The 15,739-nt window shown below is 48.3% G+C and overlaps 2 protein-coding genes across 2 annotated transcripts in view; both read right to left on the minus strand.

Moving 5' to 3' along the window:
* The window catches only part of PITHD1 (PITH (C-terminal proteasome-interacting domain of thioredoxin-like) domain containing 1), a 4,780-nt gene extending 3,140 nt beyond the window's left edge, over positions 1–1,640 (minus strand). The window contains exon 1 of the mRNA XM_009332193.1: positions 1,593–1,640. Within this exon, the coding sequence (XP_009330468.1) occupies positions 1,593–1,640 (48 nt within the window). The remainder of the gene's footprint in view (positions 1–1,592) is intronic.
* Positions 154–13,396, minus strand: TCEB3 (transcription elongation factor B (SIII), polypeptide 3 (110kDa, elongin A)). Its single transcript, XM_009332194.1, has 11 exons — positions 13,358–13,396; positions 10,668–10,724; positions 9,912–10,030; positions 7,811–9,026; positions 6,382–6,496; positions 5,855–6,010; positions 5,308–5,405; positions 4,845–5,025; positions 4,191–4,302; positions 3,739–3,890; positions 154–3,163 (listed from the first exon to the last, which is right to left on the minus strand). The coding sequence occupies exons 1-11, from the start codon at positions 13,394–13,396 to the stop codon at positions 3,102–3,104; spliced, it is 2,307 nt and encodes a 768-aa protein (XP_009330469.1). The 3' UTR covers positions 154–3,101.
* Positions 13,397–15,739: the final 2,343 nt, after the last annotated feature.

Raw genomic sequence — 15,739 nt, forward strand, 5'->3', positions numbered from 1 at the left:
CCCCGGGGGGGGACGGGGGCCCCCCCCCCCCCCCCCCCCCCCGCCGGGACCGCCGAGCGGGAGCCCCGCTAGGGGCCACGGAGACCTAGTTTTGCTAACGGCGTATTTAACGTTCGTTGCTGAGAGACAGAAAGGAACAAGCAGACACGGTCCAGTGTTTGGCTTTTATTGAGACATGATTTTTCCTCTTTTCATATAACTTATCTAATTAAAATATTCATCTTAGTTACCACAAAAAAGGAACATAGAAAATTGTATATACACAGTCAGGGAACCAAAATACAAATGCAAGTCAAAGTCACTCCCCCTCCTGCCCACGTTACTCATCCCACCACCAGCGGGGCGGCGAAGGGGGAAGAGGCAGCTCTGCTCAGTTCCTTCGTGTGTAGTGTAGCACAGAAAAATCGCCCGAGTGTCACAGCCCGGGCACCGAGAGACTGGGAACGGAGCAAGCGCTTTTACCCTGGGCTTTGCTTAGTCTGTGTCTCATGGAAGTAACCCTCCTCTCTTCCCAGCTGAGGGCTGGCGCCCACCTCTTCCAGCCGTGCAGTTTTAGTGTCCGAGCAAAAGGAAGGAGCGGGAAGGGAGAGCGGTTGGCATCGGTCCCTGTACCGGTGGGACCCGCTCAGCACAGAGCGGAGTCCATTCAGACACAGCCTCACGTCTGATCCTCTCTGTACCCCCTCTCCCTGCAATCCAGCTAAGCTAAAACACAGACACAGCTGGCAAAGCCTAGAGCAAAAGAGGCTGCTCTGAGAGGGAAGGTACATCACCCCGTAACAGCAATGCTTTGGGCAACACCCACATCCGACTACCTAGCTGTAGTATTAATCAAGTGGCAGTTTAGCAGCGCCCAAAATCGTTCTCGGGCCTCACCCAGATCCTTTGCTCAAGGCTCCATTGGGGCCTGAACACGATGTCAGGCTCCGCTTCCCTCCCCTCTGCCCCTACCCCAAGTACAGAGGAGAAATAAATGGTAGCACAACGGTCAGCAGAAGATAATATATTGTTACCCAATTAAAAATACAGCAAAATTAAATACAGCAAAAATGCAAGAGTAAGGAGCCATTATTTTACAGCACAACACACACTGAAATGCTGCACGGTAACATTAAAGCATCTGGGACTGTAACAGACTTACAGCACATGAGAGTCTGAGAACATTTTTCCAAGACCTTCAAAATAAGAACAGACCAAATAAACGAGAGACAGGTGTTTAGAATGGTTTAAAATTTAAAAAAAAAAGGGGGGGGAGGAAAAAAAAAAGAAAGAAACCAACAGAAACCAGAAGCATACAGGGATTTTTCTAGAGCCCTCCAGGGAGGGCTCTTCACAGCAAGGTTCCCCTGGTCAGTGCGCACAGACAACTCCACTGGTTCGGGATTTGGCAGCCACAGACAGCCGGCAGCAGTTTCTCAAAAGCTGCCACCACCAACAGCATCCACTACCAGCACCTTTTCCCACCTAGACAGCAACGTCCTAGGGCAGCAAATATGGCTTGGAACAGGAGAATCTCTCCCCTTTCTGATCCAGTCAGACCTCCGAGTGCTAACAGAGAGGCCGTCTCCCTCGCCACATGACTTGGGTCTAACCAGCTCCATCCTCTGGGTAAGTTTGCTTTCGAGGCAGACGTAACCCATGGGCAGTAAACGTTCACAATGATAAGGCTTCACATTTAATAGCGAGTGCCTAGTTGTTTCCAGCTCCCCGCTCTCTGCTGCGGCCTCAGCAAGTCCACCTGAAATCACACACCTCAGGCAGCACTCGGGCTCCCGACCTCCCCAGAGGAGCTGTGCTCCAGGGCACTTCCTCACGCTTCTACCAACCCCTGGGTCCGCCAGGCCACATCACACACTTTTTCCTTCCAGAGCTCCAGTTCCTCAGACACCAAGTACAGCTGAGCTTTTTGAAGTCCTGCTATGAAGTATGCACGCATTAAAAACAAACCACATCCCGTTACTCACTCCCCTCCAACCCCAGCCAAGTGGTTTCAGGTCCACAGACTAAAATCCTTGCTTTCTCCAAAGAGGGGGCAGAGCAAAACATACAGGGAAAAGACAGGCTTTAAGCACCAGCTTCGAAACTGGAAATAAATCCTTCCCAATTCCACACAGAAAACAAGATAAAAGTATTCCTTCTTTCCACTAAAAAGAGGCAAACCGATGCCTTCATTGATATTTAAAAACTGTTTTCAATTCCAGAGGCAAAGTGCCCTATCTCTCTCTCTCTCAAAAAAAAAACAAAACAAAACATACAAAACAACAAAAGTTAAAATCTGACTTGGTGCACAGTAAAATTTCTCCCAAAACCCCTCGTAGTTTTATTCCCAGTAGCCAGCAGAAGACAACAGCAGCAGAGAAGAAGTCCCCAATGGCTCTTAGCATCCCTGCACAACAACATAAGCATCTGTACAAGATCTACAGTAACAGCAGAGAGAAGGTCGAGAGCTAAGATTTTATTAACATACACAAGTAGAGAGCAAAGCCTCAGGACTTGATGCGCTTGCCAAAGGATCGATGGGCCACTGGTCCTACCTGTCCCAGAGAGTCCAGGTGGGACTTTGGGCCCAGCAGGTACCAGATCACGAGGAAAGACTCCCGTGACACCCAGCGTCCACTCAGACAGATGGATTCCTGCCAGCTCGAGTCACAGAGAGGCTGGCCCTTGTACTGGATTGGGAGGGGGAAGACTACTGGGAGCAACATAAATAATACCAGCGGGATAGAGGGGCAAAATATTAATTAAAACCATTTTATAATTTATTAAGAGGTTAAATAGTAAATAGTCTCTGGATCTTCCACTCTCAGCAGGTGCCAAGACTTCACATTTTCTCGTGTCGGGAGATTCTGTACACCCTTCTTTTGATGGATGACAAAGCCAGAAACAGGATGTTAAGGGCAGGGGGAAAAGAGGGGGACTTGACACTGAGAAAGGGACCAGAATAAAAGATAAAATACTGTGCTGTCATCTTGTGCAGATCAAAGCTTCTCCCAGCAGCTGCAGCCTCCAAAGAGTTCAAAGAAAAGGGCTCTTTGGGTACCTTCTCCCCCTTCAGTGCCACTCCCCCTCGAGAAGGAAAGTCCCAGATCTGCACTGCAAACTTATCTCCGAGAGAACCTGTTTTTGAAAGCTTTGATAGTCTTTGCCATCATGGGTGCAATTTCTGCAACAAAGAAAAAAAAAAAACAACAAATCAAACAAAAAACCCACACATTAACGCAGCAGTCACAGACTAGGAGGGCAGAGAGAAATTCAAAGCTGCGGCCCTGGCAAAGCAGATGCGAGGCAGGTGTAAGTGTGTGCTCTCTGATCATGGCCTATTGTATTTTCAGGTCACAGACTGAGGAGAGCCCACTCTGCTTTCTGCACTGCAAGAACACAGATCTCTGGTTAAACTCTCCCTGCTTCCTTCCCAAGGGAGCTGCACTACAATTTCATGGTTCCAAACAGCTGGACAGACACAGAAGGACAGCAGGAGGGAAAAGGCAGCGTTTCTGCCTCGCTAGTACAGGCTGATACAGTCAGCACTGAGCAGGCAGGTGAATCGGACGTTTCCCTATGCTTCTTGTGCAAGAAGTTTGAACAGCCTTTACTCTCTCCTGAGGGAGAGGAGAGAGGCCACCAACATCAACCCTCCTGCACAGCCTGGATTTCTCTTACAGCAGAAGCAGCAGATTCGTGCGTTTGTAAAGGAGGAGCTCTAGGAGACCACAGGGATGTTCTGCAGTTTGTACTTACTCTTCACTGGTGGTTTCCTGGGGTCATAGGAGGAGAAGGTGCTACCTGAAGATGGGGCAGAATGGGCACTGCTGGTGCTGGGCCCATCGTAGGACTGCTCCTCACTCACACGAGTGTGGCTTTTGCTAGATGTGTACAGGACTGGTTTTATTCTGAAAGAGAGACGGGAGAGACATTTCAGTAAAGGAGTCACTGTGGTTTGATGCAATTCTTCAGACACAAGCCACGTTTGTTAACAGCGGCATGGCTGATACCGCATGGAACCAGCAGTGACCAGGATCTCCGCACTTCCCAGCAAGAAAGAAGCTATTACAGTGACAAGTTTCCCCGCAGAAGGACCTCCCGGACACACAGTATCCTCTCCCGCCAGGACACAGAGCTCCAGGGGGAAGCTGGCAGGAGCCCACAGGAAAAGAGGCCCCAAACAGCAAGCGCTACTGAGAAACACTCACTTGGTCTTTTCTGGCAGAAGAGGTCCTCCAGTTCCAAACTTCTCTTGTCTCCTTCGTACATCCCGAGGGGGCTTGGCTGCAGAGTTCACAAATGCCATTTTGGCCACTCTACCTGTAGGAGGCCAGAGGGGAGCATTGCTTAGATCCAGCTTATTATAAAGGAGGTTCCTCAGGGCTTGTCTTATTACAGCAAGCTCCAACCACCTCTCCCCAGTCCATCCATTTCAAAGCTCAGGTGATAGCCTCTTCCCTAAGGTCTGAACCTCTTGCAGTCACAACATGGGCTGTGAGAAATCAGACTGATCAGGTCAGTAGTTCTCATTATGTTCACGAAAAGAGCAGGAGTGCTTCCCTCCACCTCGACATTCTTCAGCCCCAGCATGGAGAAGCCACTCTAGCAGAACAGGAGGTGCTTCTGCAGCCCTGCATGTTCTTGCTATAAAATATTGCTCTGTCTGGTCTGCATCAGCAACACTATGGATGAAATCTAGAGCCTGCTAAGCCATTAAGCAAAGGCCACCACAAAGAACAGAGTTAAGCAACTCCTAAATTGGACTAGATTTAAACCAGCCACTCCAAAAGACCTTCCCCCAACAAAGACATCCCCTAGGCAGCATTTCCAGACCCCTCTCTGATCATTCAGCCCTACTTTACCTTTGGGTTTGTTGGCATGAGCTGAGCCGATGTTCCGTGCTAGCATGAGCAGCCGCTGCTCTCGTGCGTCATGAAGTCGAAGGTACATCTCCCGCCAGGACTCAAACTCTTCTGGCTTCTCGTTCTTGAAGTCTCGGAGACAGTGATTGTGCCACAGTTGATCCGTATCCTCAATGAGGACCTGAAACAAACCCACGTGTAAGCTGGGATCCCTCCTGACACCTTCACCGCCCTCTCCCTCAGCACCAGCTAGCGCCAGTGTCAACTGGAATACCACAGAGGACAAGACAGCTTAGGGGCCTTGCAGCAAGAGATGGGCGGATGGCAAATCCAGGAACTCAGGACTAGCAAAAAGCCACCTCTTGTTATAAAGAGCGTTGTTCTTTACTATTCTGCTATTGCAGACGAGGACAAAACATCACTCCCGCATGTCACCATCCCTTCCCCAGGCCAAGGCACTCACATGATTACATTCCTCAATGCGATACAGCTGCTCTGGGGTGCATCTCTCCAATACTGGCTCCAGCACTGAGAAAGGCACACCACCCACTTCATAGATTGCTAGAGAGAAGCAAGATGCACAGAGTATTTATCCTGCTCCTTCCTTGCCACGGAAAGGGCTTGACACCTTGAAATGCAGTGGAAAAACCAGCAGTGCTGCACGCCACTACACAATACGAGGGGAAGGAGAAAGGAACCGTAGGTGCAATAGCTCTAGTGGGTCATCAGGCACCAATATCTCCAAGTTAAGTGTCTGTGCAAGGCTCTCTTTACCACTGTTCCCAGAGCTTTAGCACTCCCTGAAAGCATGCTGGCTGCCGATTCCTGCAGCACCTGAGCTTTCAGTGAGATCTGTCCCATATTAGTTAGCTTGCCCTGTGACAAAGGGCAACTAACTGTTCACATGCTCCAAGCCAGATGCTTCTGGGATATATACAAACGAGTTACCAAGACTTCAGTATTATCTGCATGGCAACATGACTTTGAGACAGATGAGGAAAGGTACTTACAGTCAATGTTGTTACTGAGGACTCTGATACACTGTTGATACAGAGACATCATCTTTGGGAGGTAGGCAGTTTTAGAGCCCGAATACACTTGCATCTTTGAATTCAACCGGCGGCCTGTAAAACCCGCTTCGCTCTCTTCAACTGGCGAGGACACTGCTGTAAAGATAAAGACTTGGACTAAGAAGGGAACAGAGAAAAGAAGAGCCCACTCTGATGAATGGCACAGGAGACACAAACCAGAGTCACCCAGAAGCAACCGAAAGGGCCAAGTCTTCTCTAAGAGACCTGCAACCTAGTTCAGGAAGGGCAAGTCCAAAACCCAGGTCCCAAGAAGGGTCAGCAAAGGACCTTCCTCATTTCTGCTAGAGCACGTGGAAAAGAAGCCATCTTTTTCCGAAACCCGGGCTCTGGCCATCAGTGGCAGGACACCAGACCCCAACAGAAAGACTTCAACCCAGCCAGCATCCACTTCCTCCCACAAACAATGGCTGCAGCCCATTTCAGACCTATTTTTCTGCCCAACATACCTTTCCTTTTTGTCTGGGAACAGGTAATGGACTCAATCGAAGGAAGAGGGCGGTAGTTGGCCTGAATCGGCGGCAGTGGGATGTCTGGTAACGTTGGTACCACATCTAGAAGTATCTGGAAGGAAAGGATGTACATGCAAGTAAGACTAGAATAAGGAGAATGTTACATCCTGCCAGCGTACAAACAGCATTTTGTTTGATATTTTGAATAAGACATTCAATGCTGATCAGCTTGCACCAGGACATAGCCTCAGAGGGAGCCTGCGCTTCTGCCACATTACTGTGGCTTTGTCTAGGCTGTCAATACAAAGAAGGCAAAATTCAGGATCTGAATCCCTCAGCACGCTCCAGTAAGAGCCATCCACATCTTTAACCTGCTAGGTTCAGTGCTAAAGGCCTCAGGCAGGAACCCAAGTCAGATTAACAATGCAAAGAACTAGAGAAAAAACAGAAGAGAAAGCTGGCAGAAACATTTCCTTGATCTCAAACACTCATTTACCTGTTCTCTCTTCTCCTCCTCCCTCCCCCCCCCCCCAAAACCTCCGCAGTGGTGGAGAGGGGAACCTCACAAACTGGGGGAAATCTAAAACTTCAATATGAGGCACTTACTAGAATGAATGGCAAAGCAGGATTTTAAAAGGTAAAAACTCTTTTTGAAGAGCAAAGCGTTTCAAGTTGAGTAAAGAGATGAAGCAGTCAAGGTTCTACACATTAGTCCCTTATTTATATACACAACCCTGGCACCCATGTGGTAATGAATATATACAGAAACATTGCTCATTTTTCATGCTTTCACAAAAGGAGGTCTGTCTTCTAGAATAAGCTGCATTGTAACACCAGTTCTCCCATTTCTCCCCCATTTCTGGAGAGCAACAGATTTAGTTAACAAAACTGCAGTACTGACAAAAATAAAAAAAAGGGCAATTTTAGAGAAGCATGAATACTTGAGAGGAGAAACATGGGAACCTTGCTAGCAGGTGAAGATGCACTCCATATGAGGCAGGATTCTAAGCTGACTCGCATCTAAAGATATTCTGCATGCTTAACAAATGTATCACGTCCAATATGTTTTCATACAATTATTTAGCTGAAGGCGTTTCCCTCTTACTCTCCCCATTTTTGAATAAAAGGGTTTTGTCTACTGCATTTCTTCCCCCCCCACCCCTCCTTCTTCACCCACTTTTCCAGCAGAGCTCCATCCTAACAGCACAAGGGGATGCCTGCGGTGTAGGGCATATGAAACACATGGTGTCTCCCAGCAGGAGCCAGGAGTCACAGACCTAGATACCAATGAGACAGCGCAAGCACAACCCGATGCAGAACACAGCCCAGCACCTCCAAGGGGAAAACTAGTAAGCCTCAGATGGCAGAGGACTGAGAGCAGCTGATCCCACCTTCTTTGTTCACTTTCAGATCTTCAAAACCTTACCCTGTTCGGTTTAGGAGGCTCTGGTAGTTTCTTCTCTGCCTTTTTCTCACTTGTTCGCTTGTGGCTTGGACTTTTCCGACTCGAGCTTGAGCTGTTGGTGCTGGCTTTGGATCCGTTCTGTTTGCTGTGCCCTCGGTCCTTCTCCCCAGCTGACACAGAGGGTTTGACTGCTTTCTTTTTCTTTTTCTGGGGCTGGTCATAGCTGAGGTACGACTCAAAGGACATTGTAGGTTGTTCAAATTCATCCTCCACTTCTCCCTCCCCAAAATTTGAGGAAAAGCCCATTGATTTTTTGTCCACGTCGGAGACTTTGCGCTTCCCCTCTGAAGATTTTAAGCTCCCGGAAATCCCCTTTTCTTTAATCCTATTTGACGAGTCACTCTCAGCTTTCCGTTTCTCCCGCTCTGTGGTAGAGGTCTCCAGGCTCAGCTTGGGCTTCTCCAATTTGCTCTTTTCAGAGTCCCGATGTTTTGGCTTCTTAACGTGGTTGTCCAAAGACTCTTCCAAGTGCGGCAACATGTGCAACTTCTCCTTTCTGGAGGTGCCGCTTTCTCGGTTCTTCTCCTTCTTGGTGCCATCTGACATCCTCTGCTTCTCCTTGCTGCCCCCTGCCATTGGGGCTTCTCGGAGCTGCTCCTTAAAAGACGTCTTGTGCAATCTTTCTGGGCTGAAGGCAGAGGTCCTGTCCTCCCCTCTGCCATCAAGTCGCTGCTTCTTGTGAGAAGACTTGTGCTCTTTGCTTCGACTCACATTGCCTTTGTCGTAGAACTCACCAGGGTTCCTCTCCCGGCCTCCCCCCAGCTTCTCCTGAAAGCTGTGGCCTTTACTGGCCTTCCGATGAAATACTGTCGGTTCTTCCTGCTCCTCAGAGGCATAAGGGTCTGTGTACATATCCTGAGGGCTCTCACTTGGCTCAGGTGACACAGCTTGTCCATAGTCCGAGTACTCCTGATCTGAAGAGAGCACTGGGGAAGACCTGCCCCAACCCTTCCCCTCGTGGCTGCTATAGCCATAAGTCTCATGGGCTCTCTCAGGCCTAGGATACCTTTTGGACTTCTTTTCCCTATGATCTGGGCTATAGGACTGGCTGCAAGACGGCTGGAAGGGTTCTGAATACTCCTGGTCAGGTTCCTCATCCTCTCTGAGGGAGGGTTCTTGATGTCTTTTGCTTGAGCTGCTTCTCTCGTAGTCACGGTCTTCAGAATCTAGGTTATTTCTGAAGGGATAAGAAAACAAAATAGTTAGATTAAAACTTCCCAATATGAATGAAAGGAGCCACTCCCCATGGACCATGTGGATGGGAACCTCTCTTACAGAAGTCTAAGGTGGTATTTTGTAGTTTTGTGGCAGGAATACCACTAATTCTCTCAGGCACAGCAACATTCAGGGATTTACAAACTGTATTTCTCATGCAGGAATTGATTAAGCATTTTTATTAGGATGAGAGACTTCACAGTTCACTGGGAAGCGGAGACAGATGTGTACAGAGACTTCTCCATGCCTGCACGCTCCTGGCTGTGTGGTGCCTACGGGAAACATGTCCCCCAGTTAAGCATGGGGATACCACAGCCATCGAAATTACCGTGAATAACTGGGTCTTTATCACCCACATCTAAATGATCTCCTTGCTGGGTTCAACACAGCTGTGTTACTACAACATGCTTGCTAGCATTAACTTTCAGTTTCCATAGGATTTTGCACATAAAAGCCTTCTTTCAAAACAAGTCACTTCCTTCACTTGGGCCTAGAACTTCTTCTCTTTAGCATGATAAAATGGGAAGCAAGCAGATTGCATCTCTTGCTTTACTAAAGGCACTTTTCTGGCCTCTACTGTTAATCTCTTCATCAAACCGCAAATTCTTGAAAATTGGTCCCTACTTTCATGCAGAACTGCAGCCGTCAGCAACCCAACGGTCCGCGGCTAGCGCAGGCAGGAAGTTTATGCCAAAACAAGGCAAAAACCCCATGCAGAGTTAGCACACTTGTGTTACAAAGTGAAGGCTCTGGAAAAACTTGTTACCTTGGTCAGAGAAGTTTATGATCTCTACTGCAAAAATATAACAAAGCTTACCCATCAAGATAACCGAACAGGTTCACTTACCTGTCTGCCTCTTGGGACACCGGCACTAGCTTCTTCCACCTGGCTACGAGATTCTTCGCAAAGTCTCCTACAAGCTCGTGTTTCCGTAAACTGTTCACAGTCTTCCCAACACCCGTCTCCTTCACGAGAGAGCCAAGACATGAATTCATCTTAGCAAAGCAGTCAGCATTCTCACCTCTGCTAAACTTCTTACAAAGTGAATAAAGTTAACCCGCTACCTATCGCTGCTAGGTAGAAATAAACTTCCTTGATCTAATGGCAAAGATATCACATATATTATGTTTTCAGCGGCCATTATATCGCTTACTACAGTTCTGTAAATCAAAGAAGACTTAACTCTGCCTTTATCAAACATTAGTTATTTGTATTAATAAACCAAGTTAGTATTTACCATGACCGTGGGTAAGTTGGAAGCCAGAAGTCACTAATAATTTTAGGGATTAGCACTTCCTAATTTCATGGTTATTCAGTTATCGTTAGGAACTGCTCCGACTCTCATATCCCAGTCAAGCGTTAAGCTTTTGGAAGAACTGAGGATGACAAACTGTCCTCTATGGCTTCTCACTTGCTCTGACACGCTCCTTCCCCATGCCTGGAATCTCTAGAACCTCATCACAATCGTGCCTGTGACATCAGGCTGTAGCAGGTGGCCGAGGCAATATGCCCCATTCCAGGGAAAGCAACGTTTTTGTGGCAAACAGTTATCCTGTGACTTGACAGACACGATGAAAGTGTGAGAGATTTCACAGCTCTTACCACAAGAATGTCAACTGTGATGGGCAACTCAGACAGCCTCTTCAGACTTTTCAGCAGCTGCAGAGACAAGAAGGAAAGTGTTCAGACTTGTCATACTGAACCACATACCGTGATTAGAAAGGAAGAAAATTCTGCACCGCCTGAGAGCTTGTTAGAAAGATCCAAGTGGCAGACAGCTGCTGTCCTGCTCCAAATCAAGCTCCCGAGAAGCTGAACACGATGGCCAAGTGTTAAGAAATTATCACCTCTTTGCCTATGAGGGCCCATGTGAGAATCTTAAAACACACTCAAATATTAATGCTTTCTTCACACAGGACTGCAACTTATCTTTGGCTTAAAGCATCAGGAATAGAGATACACAACTCTGTTGCACAGCAAGTGGAAGAAAGGACTTGGAAGCTTGTGACTCTCAGAAGGTGGTGCTGAGAATCACATCACTTGTTGAGAGGAGGGGGAAGGGGAAAAAAAAAAAGAGTCCTTTCTGAAGTTTTGCAAGCTAGACACTGAGGGAAGGAAGATTTCTAGATGCTCTTAAAGATCTAAGAGGGAACCCATATCTCCCCTGCAGACCCTCCACCGTCAGTGCTGCTGACAGTCTCTCTCCTCTCAGCTATAGTCTGTGCTAAAAAGACAACTGTTCCCTTCCACGACCACTGCCTCTCGCCCCACTCTTTTCCCTTCCCTTCGCCACACACCAGTGAAAAGTGTTGTTTTCCTCCACACACACACTGCCAAGCAAGGCCCTGCCAGCACATACAGCTGCTCCACGGGCCAGGGAGGGAAGAGGAGCCCTCTCCGACTTGCACCCCGGCGAGGGGCTTGTACCTCTGCCATCCAGGTGGTTTGGGACACTGCTTCACCGAGTTGTCTACCAACTTTTTAGTTACAGTACATGGCAGCACACATCTGACAGCACCGCTGCCCCTCACATTATTTCCCACAGCTCAGCTATAGCCACAGACCAGCCTCATCAGCGTTCCCATTATTATAGCCCCTATACAGCCCAGGCTTTGCTCAGCACTGCTGTGCTATATGCCATACAAAGGGCTGTCCCTGATCCAGAAGATCTTCTCTTTAAAGCATTGTGCTCATGCTCAAATTAGCACTGTCAGCCTAAGCTGCTCCAATCACCCCCACTTCCACCGTGCAAGGATCAAAGAGGTTTAGAGGTTTCCTTCCTTTTGAAGGAAATAAGTTCTTTTAACCTGTTTGAAGAGTGCTGTTACATTCAGAGAGAAAATACTCCTCGACACAGAGATAAGGGTTCATCTAACTTAAGCAGAACCACAGGATGGTTTCTGTTCACCAGAAACCACTGCCCCATCTCCATTATATTTAGGACTTCATTGCCATGACTGAAGGTTTAGGTTTTCTTGTTTGTTTTAGAAAAGTGAGACACTGATACCAACAGTAACAGTGTGTTTCAGCACTCTTGAGCTGGGGTGCTGAGGGGGATGCAATAGTTCTAGCTGTGCTGTAACCATAGCTAACCGGGTCTTCAAGCCTCTGTCCCTGCAACTCTGGGCTCACGGTAATGCAGAGTCTCCCCTAGGATTCATGGGATCTGGGGCAGGTAACGTGCTCCACCACCTACCTCAACTGACGGGGGCGGGGGGAAGCAGCCAGCTGAGCTAAAAATCCCAACATCCTTTCAGTTTTCAGAACCGCTGTTACTTTGCCAGCACTGCTGCTTGACAAGCTGACTGGCAATCAGAAGCAGCAGAGGTAGAGACACAGCCCACCTCTGCTGCCGCCCCTCAAACTGCCGCGGCAAGGCCTGCCACAGCTCACGGGTTGGGATCCCGCCGGGAAGGCCAAGATCCTTCTGGCATCAGTAACACAGGGGTTTGGACTAGTGTGCACGAAGGCCCTGTTTGGAAGGGGACAGGAAGAGAGGGGAAGGATGATGGATTTTGTACTAGATAGAAAAAGAGTAAAACGGGACAATATTAAGACAACAGCGTCTCTGTAAGCCAATTACCTTCCTAAAGAGGTTGCTTCAGAGCTTACAAAATCCCACCGTGAGAGTAAGAACCAAGGGAAAACTTGTTATAGTATCCTTAAAGCCTCCCAATTATTTTCTAGCTACACCTCACTGTAGCATCTTCCACAGCTCTTTTTGCTCTTTAGTTACTTGTTGCCTTCAGGGCTGAATTCGAAGAAGAAAAGTGCTATTCTCAGTGGGGCTCATCTCTGGATTTTGTATAGCCAGGGGAAGCGTGGTTTGAGACCAGGGGACCCACACATTTGATCCAGAACGCGTCTCAGAGGGAACTGGCTGATTCCACGCCCACTGCAGTCAATGGTTGGAAACCTCCACACATCTTTAAAAAAAAAAAAAACAAACAAAAAAAAAAACCACGCAGGAGCTGGCTTTCTGAGAGGCCACCATACACATACTTTTGCCTAAGTGTCACTTTATGAAGCTTTTACACTTGCACGTTCATTAGAAATGTTAACACAGTTTGAGTTCAGCAGACTTCCCAGCCAAGTAATAAAAAAAATCTCAAAATGACGCTGTCAGGAAACGAGGCATTTTTGTTACCTGCGTCATCAGTAATGCACTTATCTGACAATCTAAGATATCAAAACCTGAGCTTATTGGCGCTGTCCAAGCGGCACGCAGCCTGGCAATATCCGAGTAGGGATATATCTGGGAGCCGTGTTTGTACAGCACAGCAAAACCTCACCTTGCTTGCAACCTGTGTGGACCACAGGTCCATGTGCATGAGACGCACCAAGTGAGACAGCTCTGATGCAGTGAGGCTTAAGAACTCGCGCTAATCTGTATTTCCTATGGAAACAAGCTGATGCAGTACACCCCATTGCCTTCAGCTGAATTCAGCCAAGCAGACTCAAATCTGGCAGCTCAACTCGGAAATAACCGAGATCCTACAAGTCCTATGAGAAAAAGGCAGCCAGGTAGAAGACAGAGAACACAAGGCTTGTATCTTGCTAGACACCAGATGACATACCTACGAGAAAGCTCTTCTAAAACACCCCAGCACAGGGTAGAGTTTCAGTCAATCAGCCACAAGACACAAACCATAAAAACTTCGCTTAGTTCCAGCTCCAATAAAGTTTTGTTGAATATGGGCGGATTGTTTTCTTTTTCTAAAAGAAGTCAGCCAGGCCGTTACAATGCTAACACCACACGTTAATATCAGATTACTACAGCACAGCCTGGCCTCCTCCTCTCAGTGAAGATGCTCTCTTGTTTGTGTTCCCCTTACCCTCTTTCTTCTCCCGGAAGAGAAACACTCCTGCAGCAGAGTTTGTATCTTCTCTGCTGGAAAAAAAAAGACCGTTTCCAAACCATTACAGCAGCGTCCAAAGTTTCACTCACACAGTTCTGTGCCAGCAGCCTAATTTTCACCCAAAACCAATATTAATACTTAACATCTTTCAGCAAGGCAATATAGAGTTGTACACGATACTGAGCAAATATTATTCTTTCACATTACTGATAAAATGTTTCAAAAGGACAAGGCAAGAAAACCAAAGACTGGAAATGGTGTAACGTGTGGGTAGCACCCAGAGGTGCCATGGATTTGTCCTGCTGACAGGGTAAAGCTGCAGCTGCTACAGAACCATAGTGGAAATGGTTATAGCAGAAGAGCCAAAAGCCATTTTTCTGACATAGGAAGGTGCTCAGAAGATACACAATCTATCAAGATAATGCAATGGCAACTAAATTCAAGCCTAGAAACACTAACACTTCCAAGGATCTAGTTGAAAAGATATCAGAAATAGAGTACAGTTAACGGGACCTTTCTGCTGGGGATGTGGAAAGGTTTAAAGTCACTATCCTAGCTAGTAACAGCTTGCAAATGCTTACCACCTTTCCCTCTCCTTGCAAAACTGCATAGGATCAACAGAGAAAGAAACAGCTTAACACCGCAAGGTTACTGGAGAAAGAGTCAGCCTGTGCAAATAGTGCCCGAAGACTTCCAATGCCCAAGAAACACAGACAAGCAGTTATTGCCCCATGCTGACACAAGGGTCAAGAAACGGGAGCACTAATTCTCTGTGCACAGCGTGCTGAGCCAATATTTGAAGTCTTGCACGTGCTCTCAGCACCACAGAGCCCAAGACTCCCTGGAATTTACTCCTCAGCAGTCCCTCAGCTCCATTCGGGGCCCCACCGGTTAAACCCTGCTCTGGTCTTGGCTGAGAGGGTGAGAAAAGGAACCAGACCCCCCCATCGTTTTGTCCCCCAGCTAGACTGGAGCTGGGTATAGGGGCCTCCATTTCAAAGGGTCAGAACTCGAGCACTTCAGTGTCCATCCTTCTTCATGGGTGGTGGGAGGTCTTGGAAAGCAAGTAGTTCTGCAGGTGTTTGCCTCAGTTAAACAAAACTAACTGAGTGCAGACTGGCTGCACAGCCCTCACCGCCTTGTCTTTCACCTGAATTAAGTGAAACATGAACCAAACACCTGGAAATAGTCACAACAGATGCTCCCCCCATAAAATATGACATCCCAGAGAATGGGATAACAGTATGCGGCAGACCCACACCTGAGCTCAGCCCTAATTTCAAATTTCAGTTGAAAAAAAAAAAAAACAGCTCAGAACCCCGGTGCCCAGCAGGAGAGTTGCTGTCAGCAACAGACGCAGCCGAATGTCACCAAGCAGATTCGAGCACAGGCGCAGATCAGGGCAGCGGCGGGCGGGCCCCCCCAGCCGCTCCGCGCCGGCTGCTACAGGCAGCAGATTTCGGCAGCGGACACATTCCCTCGTGGAGACGGGCGAGAGGCGTCAAGCAACTTCCCCAAGGCCAGAGGGGGAACCCACGCCAGGGGCCGAGTTAAAACTCGGCAGCTTCTTGCCCTGACCCCAACTCCCCGGCGATCGTGGCCGCCTTGCCACGGTCCTGGCCCTCCCCAGTCCCTCGGCAGGGCTGTGCCTCCCTGTCGCCTCCCGCCCGGGCTCACGCCGGGGACCGCGGCTCTTCCACCATGACCACGTCACCAGGGCAAGACTCTTCCGGCAAGTTCTCCCGTTGCCCGCTTGCCTCTCAAACCGCACCCCACCGACATGCCACGGGGGAACCCCACACAAGGACCCCGGCG

This window comes from Pygoscelis adeliae, unplaced genomic scaffold (genome assembly GCF_000699105.1).
Source record: "Pygoscelis adeliae isolate BGI_AS28 unplaced genomic scaffold, ASM69910v1 Scaffold359, whole genome shotgun sequence".
NCBI classification, from domain to species: domain Eukaryota; kingdom Metazoa; phylum Chordata; class Aves; order Sphenisciformes; family Spheniscidae; genus Pygoscelis; species Pygoscelis adeliae.